At 42.0% G+C, this 15,591-nt stretch overlaps 1 protein-coding gene across 1 annotated transcript in view; it reads left to right on the top strand.

The window, feature by feature from the left end:
- Positions 1-1,231: 1,231 nt before the first annotated feature.
- Positions 1,232-15,591, top strand: part of eif3ja (eukaryotic translation initiation factor 3, subunit Ja) — a 35,246-nt gene continuing 20,886 nt past the window's right edge. The window contains exons 1-4 of the mRNA XM_059953038.1: positions 1,232-1,329; positions 1,425-1,516; positions 8,957-9,005; positions 15,000-15,097. Coding sequence (XP_059809021.1) covers positions 1,308-1,329; positions 1,425-1,516; positions 8,957-9,005; positions 15,000-15,097 — 261 coding nt within the window. The 5' untranslated portion in view covers positions 1,232-1,307. The remainder of the gene's footprint in view (positions 1,330-1,424; positions 1,517-8,956; positions 9,006-14,999; positions 15,098-15,591) is intronic.

Below are 15,591 nucleotides of genomic sequence, written 5' to 3'. Positions count from 1 at the left end.
GTTGTATATAGTGGTACTTTGATAATAGATTTATTTTGAACTTTAAGGGTTACAAAGAAAAGGCGGGAAAATGGGGTTAAAAATCATGCATAATTGAAAGGCAGATCAGACTGGATGGACTAATTCTGGATCGATACCTTATAGTCCTGTAGCACAGAATGGTAAGAACTGCAGAAGGCCCCTGACTCAACCAGCTGCATCAGGGGAACAGGCCTCCCCATCAACAAGGACATCTTCCAGAGGCGGCGCTTGGAGCTGGCAGTGTCCATCATTAAGCACTCTCTCCAGCCGGGACATGCCCCCCTCACACTGCCGCCATTGGGAAAAGGCACAGGAGCCTGAGGAGTGGACACAGCCTCTTCCCCTCCACCATCAGATTTGTTGTGCCTGCTGTATATGTGATGACGTTTGTTGTTTTGCAGCAGCAGTACATACATAACATTTCCATAAACTACGCAGTAAACTGTGCAAAAGTTGAATAGTCAGAGTGTTCACGGACCCTTCAGAGATCTGATGGCGGGGTGGGGGAGTGGAAGAATTTGTTTCTGAATCATTGAATGTGAATCTTCAGGCCTCTGTACCTCCTCCCTGATGGTAGGAATGAGAAGGGGGCCTGGCCCGGGTGGTGGGGGTCCTTCATGAAGAATGCCTCCTTCCTGAGGCATTTCCTCTGGAAGATGGCCCTCCATGATGGGGAAGGTTGTGGGGCCGGCAGTCTACAACCATTTCGATCCTGAACAGTCAGGGAACCTATAAACACCTCACTATTCCTTTCCGTGTACATTGATTATTTAATTTTGCAATTAATAGTAATATAATTTATGCCTTGTATTATACTGCAGAAGCAAAACAACACGAGAAAGTCTGCAGATGTTGGAAATTCAAAGCAACACCCACACAAATGCTGGAGTGACTCGCATTTCATGTCCGATTCATATTCATTTACTTATCATATTCACACCGAAACATAAAGTGAAACGTATGCAGTCGTTGGCGGAGCAGACTAGATGGCCCGAATGGCCTAATTCTACTCCTATGTCTCATGGCCTGAATCCAAGTGTCAGAAATCCGCTATAATGATGGCTCCAGTCCTAATACAAGCACATAGGATGAGTGTGCACAAGCAAAACAAAAGTGGGCACGGGAACGATGGGCCGAACGGCTGTGCTGACATAGCAAGTAGACACGGTACGGCGCCGTAACTGGGAGGATCCCGTAGTCCTCCAGTATCCCAGAAACCCCAGACCTCCGGCATCCCACAGTCCCTCGGCGTGACTGAGCAAGCGGTGGCGGCGGCAGCTGTGGCGATGGCGGAGCCCGACGACTGGGGTAAGCGCGGGTTTTGTGTCTCGGGTTTAGTGGCAGCGGGACGGCGCGACCCCGCTCCAGTTTCCCTCTAACCACCAACTTCTTATCTTTTGCAGAGACGGTGGATTTCGGAACGCAGGAGTCGCCGCTGAAGAAGCCGGTGATCATAGACAGATGGGAAGGCGAGGACGAGGATGACGACGTGAAGGTAAAGGCCGGGGCTGAGCGACTGGAGCTCAGGCTCAAGCTTGGAGTAGAAACTTCCAGAGCCCCTGGCTGCTGCCCAGGCCACTCCTCCGCTGCCCCCACCCACTTCATCCCCCTGACTCTGGGCCTCCGGTGCGTCTCAGACCCGGTGGGAAGAAACGACGACTTCGACGTCCCAGCTCCCGTGCCACTATTCACCATGAAGTTATGAACACGTCATGTGTTGTCCGGCACTCTCCCCCCACCCCCCAACTGACCCAGACAGTCCTACCCCGCCTCCACAGTTGGATCCTTGGCCTCTTAATATTTGGTCTCCTTTTTAATATTTGCCTCAGTAACTTCTGGTCTTACAACTCCAATAGATCTCTGCTCCTGATCTCCTCCCTGTTTCAGTTGTGTCCCACAGCTTGGCGTTCACACCCCTCCTTCTCCCCCCCCCCCACTACCACGCCCTTCATTTCCCTTGAAATCAAAATTTTTTACCATTTTTAATTGTCTATTTACTATGTTTAAAACACTGAATATAAATAATTGATTTTTGCTACCAAAAATACACTTTATTCATTATATATAGTAATATGCTTTAATCAAGCAGCATGGTAGTGTAGTGGTTAGCACAGCGGTTTACAGTATGTTCATTTTCTGCCACTGCCTCCCACAGTCTAAAGGTGTACCAGTTGGCAGGTTAATTGATCATTGCAAATTGTCCCATGGTTTAGCCAGGGTTAAATTGGGAGATTGCTGGACAGCGGAGTTGGAAGGGCCAACTCCGTGCTGTGTGTCAATAAATAAAATTTAAAAGATTAATTCTGTATATTCTCTTGCAATGTGTAAATGCCACTCACGTTTCCTCCAAAACCAATGCATCTGTGAAATATTTGAGGGGTAGTAATATAGGATCCAACCCCTCAGTGGCAGCAGGGCCCCTGTCTTTCCCCACAGAGCCTTTGTGGTGAGTGCACTGAACTTCAACACCCCTGAGCACCTTTTTATTACACCTTGAAATGAACGTTAGCAGCTCTCACTTGCAGACATCTTGTACCGGAAGACCGACAAATCATGAACTTTGTGGAAAACTTTACTAGGGTTTTCCATCAACTTTCTTCTTTTGCTTAATGCACATGGTGGGCTATGTACTTTATTATATTTACATCATGGAGCCTGAGTATGTTTTGATTAGTACTGGTAATTGCATCTCCCTGTCACTTTTATACAACTTACAGTGGATGCTCTTCTGGGGCTGTGTAGGTCTTGTACTCATATAGTTCATTGCTTATAGTGGGGAGGGGTTGGCAGATTGCAGTGGAGAAGGAAGGTGAAGCATGCACATGCACATTTTTTCTGTGATGTTTCTTATGGGGTGGCGAGGTGGAGATACGTCATTGCCAAAGGAGGTGTAAGGCACTCCTTCAGCTTGCAGGTCACCCTTGGGCAAAGTGTAGCACCCCCCCCAGATCAACGTTATGTGAAGCCATGGGAGCAGCTGGTGCAGATCACAAGAGGTTATGCGACCACTGACACCAGGCAGACAGTCTCTGAAGAGTATTGATAGTGACTGGTGTCACCCGTCTTTTAAAGACACTGCCCAGAAGAAGGCATTGACAAAACACTTCTATAGAAAAATTTGCCAAGAACAATCATGATCATGGAAAGACCATGATCGCCTAGGTCATATAACATGGCACATAATGAAGGAATATTATGTTCAATTCAAAAATGTTTTAAGAAATGACATTTGCCAGCAAGCTTCATGTTAGTCCCCTTTCTGTTGAATCACATCAAGATGTGTTGAATTCTATTTGTTGGAGCAGATCAATAAGTCACCCCAAAGCTTGGTTTGGGCCATTACTTTTGATTGAACTTTTATTTTGAGAGGGGTTAGGGGTTCATTGAGGAGTTTCCATATTGTACGCTACATTCCAGATCTTAAACTGTGCCAGCGGATTTTATTGCACCAATCGATTGAAGACTTCTTGGTCTTTGTGTGTGAGATTTACCTCACTACTGATTGAATTTAATGTTCAGTGTAAATGTGAATAGAAGGCTCCTGCATCTTTGTTAACTTAACAGCTGTTCAATGCAATACATGATAATTTAGAAAGAAAAAGTAAGTAAATCAATTATATTATTCATTATTCATTATATTATTCATTGAATAGATTAAAAACAGTGCAAAAAAGTGAGCTAGTGTTCCTGGGTTCAATGTCTATTTAGGAATCATATGACAGAGGGGAAGAAGCTGTTCCTGAATTGCTGAGTGTGAGCCTTCAGGCTTCTGTGCCTCCTTCCTGATGGCAACTTTGAGAAAAGGGCATGTCCTGGGTGATGGGGTCCTTAATAATAGACGTTGCCTTTCTGAGGCACTGCTCCTTGAAGATGTCTTAGGTACTATGGAGACTAGTACTCAAGATGGAGCTGACTAATTTTACAACTTTCTGTAGCTTCTTTCGGTCCTGTGTAGTAGCACCCTCCCCCCCCCCCCCCCCCCACCATACCAGACAGTGATGCAGCCTGTCAGAATGATCGCCATGGTACATCAGCAGAAGTTTTCAAGTGTTTTAGTTAACAAACAAAATCTTTTCAAGCTCCTAATGAAACATAGCCATTATATCTGTAGAATTCTGACATTCAAGCTGTAAGTGCTTGGCTGAATGGAAACACCATGCTGACAAAAGTCAGTCTCACCTAAAGCTGAATTCCCTTTATTGTAATTCCACTGAAAGCATTGGATATGTCAAACAATAATGGCAGACAGTCATTCGGTAAAACTGTTCTCATAGTCCAGAATGCAAGAACAAGGCTGAAAAGTTTTAAAAAGTCAGCAAAATCAGTGTGTTGAGTTAACTCCTTAAATCTTACACTATTATAAACCATTGAAGCTTTGTCACATTGACATAGGACATCGAGCTGATTGCTGAATTTTTATGGTACATGTTAATAAATTTAGTAATTCAAAAGTGGACTCCACATTGTCATTATGACTGAAATTTATTAAATGCAATAATTAGTGTGGGAAACAATAAACATAAACCAGAAAAGGTCCTGCAGATCTGTTAAGTTTCAAGTAAAAATACAACATTTAGCAGCCAGAGAGATGCTGAGGAGAGAGAAATCTGGGGTTAATGATTCAGGTTAATTAATTTTTGAGAACCTGCATTTATTTTCATTTGAACTATGAAATACATAAATTTAATCCTTATGAACTTGGGTTGTGACTAAATGTCACTGATGATAGTGTGAACAATTTGAATTAGAGTGCCATAGTGCCACAGCACAGGAACAGGCCCTTTGGCCCATCTACTTCATGCTGAGCTTATTCTTCCACGTTCCATCAACCCGCACCTGGACCATACCCCTCCCATCCGTGTACTTATCCAAATTTCTCTTAATTTGAAATCAAAACTGCATTCACAACTTCCACTGACAACTTGTTCCATGCTTTCACCACCCTTTAAGTCATGGGTTCCCAACAATGTTTATGCCATGGAGCCTAGCTATTAATCAAGGGGTCCATGGATTCCAGGTTGGGAACCCTTGCTCTAAGTGAAGAATTCCTCCTCAGGTTCCCTTTAAATATTTCACCTTTCGCACTTGACCTGACCTCTAGTTCTAATCTCATCCAACCCCTATGGAAAAAGCCTGCTTGCATTTCCCCTATCTATACCCCTAATAATTTTGTATGCCTCTAATCCCTAGAGTGTAGAAGAATGAGGAGAAATTTGATGAAGTCCTAACCTGTTCATCCTTCCCCTCTCACTCAGGTCCTCAAGTCCCAATAACATCCTTGTAAATTTTCTCTGTACTTTCTCAGTCTTACTGATGAGAGTTGGACATTGTAAGACTAGGTGAAAGAACATGAAAGCATGAGAGTTTTTGAAGTTTCCTGATTTTCCTTTGTAGATTTATGTTGTTTTATTCCTGTTCTGACTCACTAACACATCTTTGGAGTACATTCCTACAGATTATGTTAAGCACGTGACACTCATTACATGAAATGGTTGAGGCAAATAATTATACATTTAAGGATCAACTAAATTTTAAAAATATAGTAATTCATAGTTTTTAGTGATTATGTATTGCAATGTACTGCTACCTCAAAACAACAAATTTCATAACATGATGGTGATATTAAACCTGATTCTGAAGTGCTGGGGGTGGTTGAGATGTATCAAAGGATATACTGATGAGATGAAGCTCAATGCAGAGCACAAACATCAACATGGGCCAGTGGGTCCAAATAACTGGTTGTTTTTGAATTTTATTGACTAAAGTGTTCTTTTAAGTTTCTAAAGTACTGCTTCTTTATATAATTTGGAAGCTAAAAGTCATGTAGGTCCCAGAAGCTTTATGCCATGGACCAATATAAAAGCAATATATATAATATAATGTTGAAACTATATAAATGATGGGTGAGGCCTCACTTGGAGTGTTGTGAGTAGGTTTAGAAAGGATGCGCTGAAACTAGAGAGGATTCAAAGGAGGTTCACAAAAATGATTCCAGGACTGATTGGCTTGACATATGAAGAGTGTTTGATGGTTTTGGGACTCTGTTCACTGGAATTCAGAAGAATAAGAGGTGACCTCATTGAGACCTATCAAATGGTGAAAGGCTTTGACAGAGTGGATATGGCGAGGATGTTTCCTATGGTGGGAGAGCATAAGACCAGAGGACACAGCATCAGAATATAGGGGCATCCTTTTAGAACGGAGATGATGAGGAATTTCTTTAGCCAGAGCGTGGTGGATCTGTGGAGGTCAAGTCTTTATGTATATTTAAGGCAGAGGTTGATTAGATGCTTGATTGATCAGGGTATGAAGGGATATAGGGAGAAGGCAGGAGATTGGGGCTGAGAAGAAAATTGGATCAGCTATGATGAAATGGCAGAGCAAATTCGATGTACGAAATGGTCTAATTCTGCTCCTGTATCTTATGGTCTAACACCATTAAGCAAGGGATAAGTGGGCCCTAGGTTGGGAACCCTTGTTAGGATAAGAATGGCAAAGCTCAATTAAGTGGAATTGATGAGCTGAATGATAAAAAGAATCAGAATCAGTATTATTATGGCTGGCAGGTGACGTGCAATTTGTCTAAACTTCACTCCTATATTCTGTTTTGTTAGACAATGTAATGCTTTTTCATCCATGATACTACTTTGGTTTTGATATGACTTTGTGAAGATGTATTAATGGGTTCCAAATTTTTTTTCCTGATTAGACTTTCAATTGATGAAAAGACAATTATCAAAATGGGTTAGTTGTAATGAAAATCTCTCTCTTTATTGCCTAATTTGGTGAAGATTTCCAATGTTTATTCAAAAGATTTTATCTCAAGAGTTCCAGCATCTGTGATGTTACTTTTATTATTTGAGGCATTGAGTTTAAAAGTCATGAGGTTATATTACAACTTTATAAAACTCTGGTTAGGCCACATCTGGAGTAGTGCATACAGTTCTGGTTGCCCCACTGTAGGAAGGATGTTGGAGCTTTGGAGAGGGTGCAGAAGAGGTTTACCAGGATGTGGTCTGTTTAGAGGGCATGTGCTATCACGAGATGCTGGATAAACTTGAGTTGTTTTCTCTGGAACATCGGAGTCTGAGGGGAGAACTGATGGAGGTTTATCGGATTGAGAGGTGTAGACAGAATGGACAGAGAATATCTGTTTCCCAGGGTTGAAATGTCAAATACCAGAGGGCATGCATTGAAGGTGAGAGGGGCATGTGAGGGGTAATTTTAATTTCCTCAGAGGGTCATGGATGCCTGGAATGCACTGTTTGGAATGTGGGAAACTCGTGGCAACAGGGAGAATGTACAAACTTATTACAGACAGTGGCAGAATTAAACCCAGGCTGCTGGTGCTGTAAACCGATACAATACCATGCCATCGCTCAGTAGAATTGGTAGAATTCTTGCCTGCTAGACTTTGAGACTCATTTTAGTAATGAGTAGGACTTACATACTTGATAGGAAGAGACGAACACTTACTGGGAAAATTGAGCAGGGTGTAGAAAGTTACATGTTTAATGACTTTGAGAGACAATAGAGATTGACAATATAGCAGTACTGCATTTTGCTATCTACCAAGGCATACTTCATTGATATCTTTTGCCTGTTTCTGTTGCATGTTGGCCATCAAAGTTGTGCAGATATTCTACCACCTTGCTCCCCTGTGTCATATTTAATTACTCCTCACTCCTACATGGGAGAATTTCCAACCAACTTTTATTTTCAAATTGTCCTACATTTTCCTATTTAACTGTATGTTAAAATTAATTTTTCATAAAGGATAGGAAGTGTGGCTTGGTAAAGAAAGTTGTAGATTCAGTGAGTTCTAATCTAATGATGAAGTTATCATGTAACTGACAGTTGAAGTTGTTAATACACACCTGCATTTGGGCTCTGCGACATTCTGCTGATTTTAGTGGTTGATATTTATGTTACCAAGTTCCTAAACTTTTAAAGAATTGTGATGAAAGTTCAGCAGCTTTAGGGAATGAGATTAAGCAACAGAGGTGCATGGCATTTGTTACCTGTCTTGGTGACTATCGTGTCACCAGCAATTGTGACTTTGTTGAAGGACAAAGTGTAAACTGAGAAAAATCTCAGTTGGTCAGGCAGCATCTGTGAATATCGAAACATAACATTTCAGGTGAAAGTCTCTTCAGAGTGAACAAGTTACTTGAAATATTTATTTTCCTTTCGTGGGTGGTGCCTCATTCACTGAGTGTTTCCAGCATTTTGTGTTTTTTTTTAGATTTCCATGATAGGTATTTTTTGTTTTTCATTGAATGACAAAAGTGACTTGATGAAAGCTTCAGACCCAAAATAAATGTATTTTTCCATACTTTAATTTTGCAACACCTATCCTGCATTGACTTTTGAAAATTTTGCATGCTTTTTGTATTTAATATTAAGTTCCCATCAACTTCCACTCCGCAGTTCATATATTTCACATGCAGTCATTTTGCTGATCAGAAAGACTTTTAGTATCTTACCGGTGTGTGAATGTCCAGAGGATACAGAGAAGTCTGAATCTATCCTCATTAACGTTCTTGCATACGGTTTACTGAGCTGTTAGCAGAAAACTGGGAATGGTACCACTCTAATCCCAGCAAAGTGGATGTCTTGAGATCAGATCATAGACTGAGTGAAGGTTGAGCTGTGACTTTCTGGATTTCTGATCTGAATGCCTTAATAATATGATACTAGTAAAGTTCTTAAGGATTTAAATGATTTAATGTTTCTTTAAGGGACCCAGTTTCTCAAAGAGATTTGCTGTCTGTACAAAGCTGTAGTTACATCTGTCTAGGGTGTTTTTTGGTATGAGTTATTGTCAAATTTTATTTGATAAAATGCAGTGAAGCATCTCCAGAACAGTTTGTCACATTTATGGATGGGTTGTTGCATCAAAGAATAGTTCTTTAAGTTGTATTTGTTTCCATAGGACAATTGGGACGATGATGAGGAGGAAAAGAAGCCACCCATCAAGCCAGGTGAGAATGAAGATTGCTTTATAATTATGACTAGATGGAGAGCTGCATTTTGTTTTTAATAAGTTCATAAAATCATTCAATACAAAAGTGGACCATATCAGCCCACCTCATCCATGCCAGCCATGGTACCAATAATGCTCATCGTACTCGTCTGCATTTGACTAGTATTCCTCTATACCTTTCCAATCCAAGGATTTGTTCAAATGTCTGTTAAATATTTCAATCATATCTGTCAACTTTCCAGATATCCACTATCCTATGTGTGATAAGCACATCTCCTTTATAACTCTCCACTCTCGCTTTCAATCTGTGTTCTGCAGTTCTACATTTCCCTGCTCTGGGGGTGTGGGGGGCGGGGAACAGCTCTGGCTATTTATTCTATGAATGTTCCTCATAATTTTATAAACCTAGGGTTACCTTTAGCCTCCTTCATTCCACTGAGAATGAACCCAACCTGTCTATAATTTCTTTTTGTAACCGTATTCCAGTGAGATCCTGGTGAATCTCTTTCGCACTCTTACTATCACGTGCTTCCTGTAGTGTAGTGGCCTGAACTACATACAATGAACCAAGTGTAGTCCAGCCAGTGTTTGTACAGATGCAAGTTGATGTCAGTGCCTTGGCCTGTGAAAGCAGGCATATTAAATGTCTTCTCTGCCCCATCCATGTATGATACCACTTTCAGGGAGTTATGGACTTGCTCTCCGAGGTCTCCCTAATACTCCCACCATTTCCTCTGTTTTGGCAGAATCTGATTTCCCAGATGCATTACTCACAGACCTGGGATTAAGTTCCAATTGAAGCTGCTCTGCCCAGCTTTCTAGATGACCTATGTTCCACTGTATCCTTGGACAACCTTCTTCAAAATTTAAGCCTACACTAATATTTGTGTTGCCTGCAAGCTTTCTAATCAGACCGTGTTCAAAAGTTCAAAGTACAAAGTAAATTTATCAAAGTACATATATGTCACCATTTACAACCCTGAGATTCATTTTCTTGTAGGCATACTCAATAAATCCATATAATAATAAGTATAACAGAATCAATGAAAGACCACCCAACTTGGGATTTAACTAGCATGCAGAAGACAACAAACTGTGCAAGTACAAAGAGAAATAATAATAATAATAAAATAAGCAATAAATATCAAAAACCTGAGGTGAAGAGTCATTGAAAGTGAGTCAATTGGTTGTGGGAAAATTTCAATGATGGGACAAGTGAAGTTGTCTCTTTGGTTTAAGAGCCTGATGATTGAGGGTTAATAACTGTACAAACTTGGTGGTGTGAGTTCTGAGGGTCCTGTACCTTTTCCTCCTTCCTTATGGCAGCAGCAAGAAGAAAGCAGGTCCTGGTGGTTGTGGATGCTAGTGATGGACGCTGCTTTCCTGTGACAGCATTTCATGTAAATTCTCATCCAAGTCTTTTGTTCATAATATAAGCAGCGAGTACTTGTTGAATGCTAGTCCCTGTCGTACACCAGTCAGAAAAGCATCCTTGCACCACCAGTTTTAGATCCAGTTTGCTAACATGCCTCAGTTCTCTTGTGCCTTAACCTTTAGGACTAGTCTACCATGTATGGCCTTGTTCAAAGCTTAACTAAGGTCCATGTAAAACACATTTAATGCCCTGGCTTCATTAATTTTCTTAGTCACAATTTTCAGTAGGGTTTGTGCGACATGATTCTCCCCCACGGAAAATCATGCTGATTCCTAAACAGCTAATCAGCCCCTACCTTTCCAAGTGAACATAAATCCTGTTTCTCAATCTTCTCTTAACACTGACACAAGGCCCACTGCCCTATAGTTTGCTGGCTTGTCCCTGACAACATTAACTATCTTTCAGTCTTGTAATGTGAGTATTGTGAGCAGTTTTGGACCCCATGTCCAAGAAAGGGTGTACTGGCATTGGAGAGCATCCAGAGGAGGTTCACAAGAATGCAAATGAAAGCATTAACTATAAGGAGCACGAAAAAATTGATGGCTCTGGCTGATGCTCGCTGAAGTTTAAGGGGTGATTTCATTGAAATCTACTGAATATTGAAAGGCTTGGAGTGGACGTGGAGAGTATGTTTCCAATAATGGGAGAGTCTAGGACCAGAGGGCACAGCCTCAATACAATGTTCCTTTAGAACAGAGATGAGGAGGAATTTCTTTAGTCAGAGAGTAGTGAATCTTGGAATTCATTGCTTCAGATGGCTGTGGAGGCCGAGGCATTGGGTATATTTAAAGTGGAGGTTGATAGGTTTTTGATTAGTAAGGGCGAAGGTAGGAGAATAAGGTTGAAGGGGATAGTAAATCAGCCCTAATGGAATGGTGGAGCAGACTGTTAAGTCGAATGACCTTATTCTGTTCTTATGACTTATAGTCTTTAGATTTTCTGGTACCTTATTATGGACAATGATGATGTGAAACTCTGTGAAGCTTCCCTGCCTAGCCAGCTTCCTTGCTTCCCTTAGCACCCTGAGAGAGATCCATTTGGCTATGAATCAGAACCCTTGCTGTCTCACTCTTAAATTTCTGCTGTTTTCCCCTCTTTTTGTTGTTGTCCATCTACTTATGGCAGATCCTGTGTTTTATGATTTAAATTTGCCTCGCCACTCTTCCCAACAGAAGTTTAGGACCCAATCTCATCAGATAATATAAGAACGCAAACACGAGGAAATCTGCAGATGCTGGAAAGTCAAGCAATGCAGACAAAATGCTGGTGGAACGCAGCAGGCCAGGCAGCATCTATAGGAAGCAGTAGAGTCAGCGTTTTGGGCTGAGACCCTTCGTCAGGACTAACTGAAAGAACAGATAGTAAGAGATTTGAAGTAGGAGGGGGAGGGGGAAATCCAAAATGGTAGGAGAAGACGGGGTGGTGGGGGGGTGAAGCTAAGATTGGCAAAAGGGATACAGAGCTGGAGAAGGGAAAGGATCATGGGACGGGAGGCCTAGGGAGAAAGAAAGGCGGAGGGGAGCACCAGAGGGAGATGGAGGACAGGCAAAGAGTGATTGTGAGAGAGGCAGAGAGAGAGAAAAAAAGAGGGGTGGGGAATAAATAAATAAGGGATGGGGTAAGAAGGGGAGGAGGGGCATTAACAGAAGTTAGAGAAATCAATGTTCATGCCACATACAAATAAGCTAAATGATCTCAGCAGGTCGGGCAGCATCCGTTAAAGGAGCAGTCAACTTTTCGGGCTGAGACCCTTTGTCAGGACTCGCCCCGGAACGTTGACTGCTCTTTTCAACGGATGCTGCCCGACCTGCTGAGTTCATCCAGCTTATTTGTACGTGTTATTTGACCACAGTGTTCTGCAGTATACTTTGTGCTTAATGTTCATGCCATTAGGCTGGAACCCAGCCGGTATATAAGGTGTTGTTCCTCCAACCTGAGTGTGGCTTCAATTTGACAGTAGAGGAGGCCATGAATAGACATATCAGAATGGGAATGAGGCGTGGAATTAAAATGTGTGGCCACTGGGAGATCCTGCTTTCTCTGGTGGACGGAGCGTAGGTGTTCAGCGAAACGGTCTCCCAGTCTGCATTGGGTCTTTCAGCGAAACCATTTCACCCCATCCGCCAACCACCCCACTCGGGATAGGGTTCCCCTTGTCCTCGCCTCCCACCCTACCAGCCTCCAGGTCCAACATATGATTCTCCGTAACTTCCGCCACCTCCAACAGGATCCTACTACCAAGCACATCTTCCCCCTCTCCCCCTTTCTGCTTTCCACAGGGATTGCTCCCTGTGCGACTCCCTTGTCCATTTAACCCCCCCCCCCCAATCCCTTCCCACCGATCTCCCTCCTGGCATTTATCCTTGTAAGCAGAACAAGTGCTACACCTGCCCTTACACTTCCTCCCTCACCACCATTCAGGGACCCAGACAGTCCTTTCAGGTGAGGCGACACTTCACTGGTTGGCTGGTGTGGTATACTACGTCTGGTGTTCCTGGTGTGGCCTTTTATATATTGGTGAGACCCGACGCAGACTGGGAGATCGTTTCGCTGAACACCTACACTCTGTCTGCCAGAGAAAGGATCTCCCAGTGGCCACACATTTTAATTCCACGCCCCATTCCCATTCTGATATGTCTATCCATGGCCTCCTCTACTGTCAAGATGAAGCCACGCTCAGGTTGGAGGAACAACACCTTATATACCGGCTGGGTAGCCTCCAACCTGATGGCATGAACGTTGATTTCTCTAACTTCTGTTAATGCCCCTCCTCCCCTTCGTACCCCATCATTTTTTTTATTTATCCCCCCCCCCCCTCCTTTTTTCCTCTCTCTGTCCCTCTCACAATCACTCTTTGCCTGTTCTCCATCTCCCTCTGGTACTCCCCTCCCCCTTTCTCCCTAGGCCTCCCGTCCCATGATCTTTTCCTTTACTTCAGCTGTGTATCCCTTTTGCCAATCTCTTAGCTTTTAGCTTCACCCCTCTCCCATCTTCTATCATTTCAGATTTCCCCCTTCCCCCTTCTACTTTCAAATCTCTTACTATCTTTTCTTTCAGTTAGTTCTGATGAAGGGTCTTGGCCCGAAACATCGACTCTACTTCTTCCTATAGACGCTGCCTGGCCTGCTGTGTTCCACCAGCATTTTGTGTGTGTTGCTTGAGATAATATAAGACCTGACTTGATAATTCAGACTTGCTCAAGTATTAAAGCCTTTGGTCACTAGAATATATATTTTAAACCTAAATCAAAAAATGTTGGAAATATTCAAAATGCCTTGTAGTGTTTTTGTGTAAGGAGGATCTGTTTTTGGGCTGTAATATTAACACTCTTTATCCCTGTAAGGATGCACTAAATTCAAAGTAAATCTATTACCAAATTCATATATGTCACCATATACAACCCTGAGATTCATTTTCTTGCAGACATACTCAATAAATCCAGTAACCATAATAAAATCAACGAAAGACTGCACCCAGCAGGGTGGACAAGTATGAAAAGAATGACAAACCGTGCAAATACGAAAGAAAGAAAAAGTAATAATAAATAATTCAGCAATAAATTTGAAGAACGTGAGATGAATAGTGTTTGAAAGTGAATCCATAGGTTGAAATTGAGTCTGTAGGATGCTGTTTGACTTGTTGAGTATTTCCAGCCCTTTTCAGATTTCCAGCAAATGCTATGATTTGGCTTTTCAAAGTTCATACTTCATACAACTTTTGAGATTCATCTGCTCACAGGCAGCCACAGAATAAAGAAGTACTATAGAACGTATTAAAATAATGATTAACCATAATATAATCAATGAAAGACTGCTCGCAACAGGGTGACAACCAGTGAGCAAAAAGACAAAAGCTATGCAAATACAAAAATAAACTTTTAGCGTTTGAATTAATCAGCTTGAACTTTTAACAGTGTTAAGTTGCTTATTTTGTTCTGTGCACGGAGACCTCAATTATTTTTGCTTCCCTTACTGAACTGAAAGTTGAGTGCATTGGAATAAGCTTTATTATCACCAACTTGTATGGCTTGAAATTTGTTCTTTGGCAGAAGTACAGCACAGACCTAATGTAACATTACTATAAATTGCACAAATCATGCCAAAAAGATAAGGAATAACGAGGTCGTGTTAATGATCTTGGGTTCAGGAATCTGATGGCAGAGGGGAAGAAGCTAATTCTGAATTATTGAGTGTGCATCTTAAGGCTCCTGTACCTCCTCCCTGGAGGAAGTAATGAGAAGAGGGCGTGCCCCAGATGGTGAGGGTCCTTAATGATGGATTCTTGAGGCATCATCTTTTGAAGATGTCCTTTTGAAGATTTTGAAGCTTTCTGGTCAGGATTATTCACAAATATTGGTCAGTTGTGTGAGCATCAGAGAGATTAAGAACAGATTAAGAATTAAAGCTGAAGTCAACCATTTGGCCTGCAGTGGATGTAATATTGTAGATGGGGGTGAAATTGCAAAGCTACTTACATCATCTTCACTCATCGCTAATAAAATGATAGCTTGTCCTGTCGCCACCTATGGTGCTGATCTTTCTCGAATTCTTATCACAGATGTCAAGGTTTCAGAAAAGAAGAAATTAAGTGACAGGATTAAAGAGAAGGAGGAGAAAGAAAGGCAACAAAAGAAGAAAGCTGCAGCTTTAAAAAATGTAAGTTGCTGTTTCTTTACTGGGTGAAACTTTTGCAATCATCTCCACCAGCAGAGGGCTCTGCTGGGGAACTCTATCCTAAAGGATATGAATGCTACAAAGACCTGTTGTAGCGTTCAGCATTGGCAAAGTTGTGGAATCAACGGAGCTGTCAGGATGTGCATTGTGGCTGAAAACTCTTAACCCTTCCCTTGCAAGTTGGGGAATGCTTAAAGGAGATTTAACTGAAATAATTACTCACTGTGTTACAGACGTAATGTGGCATTGAGGATGGGTGGTTTGTTTTATCATCATGGGGCCTATATTACTGGCTTTTGTATTTTTACTATACATAAGTTATATGTTAGCTGATCTCAGGTCAATAGACAGTAGGTGCAGTAGGCCATTTGGCCCTTCTAGCCAGCACCGCCATTCACTGTGATCATGGCTGATCATACACAATCAGTACCCCGTTCCTGCCCTCTCCCCATATCCCTTGACCCCACCATCCATAA

Source organism: Hypanus sabinus, chromosome 28 (genome assembly GCF_030144855.1).
Source record: "Hypanus sabinus isolate sHypSab1 chromosome 28, sHypSab1.hap1, whole genome shotgun sequence".
Classification (NCBI taxonomy): Eukaryota; Metazoa; Chordata; class Chondrichthyes; order Myliobatiformes; family Dasyatidae; genus Hypanus; species Hypanus sabinus.
This window is presented reverse-complemented; position numbering and strand designations above follow the sequence as displayed.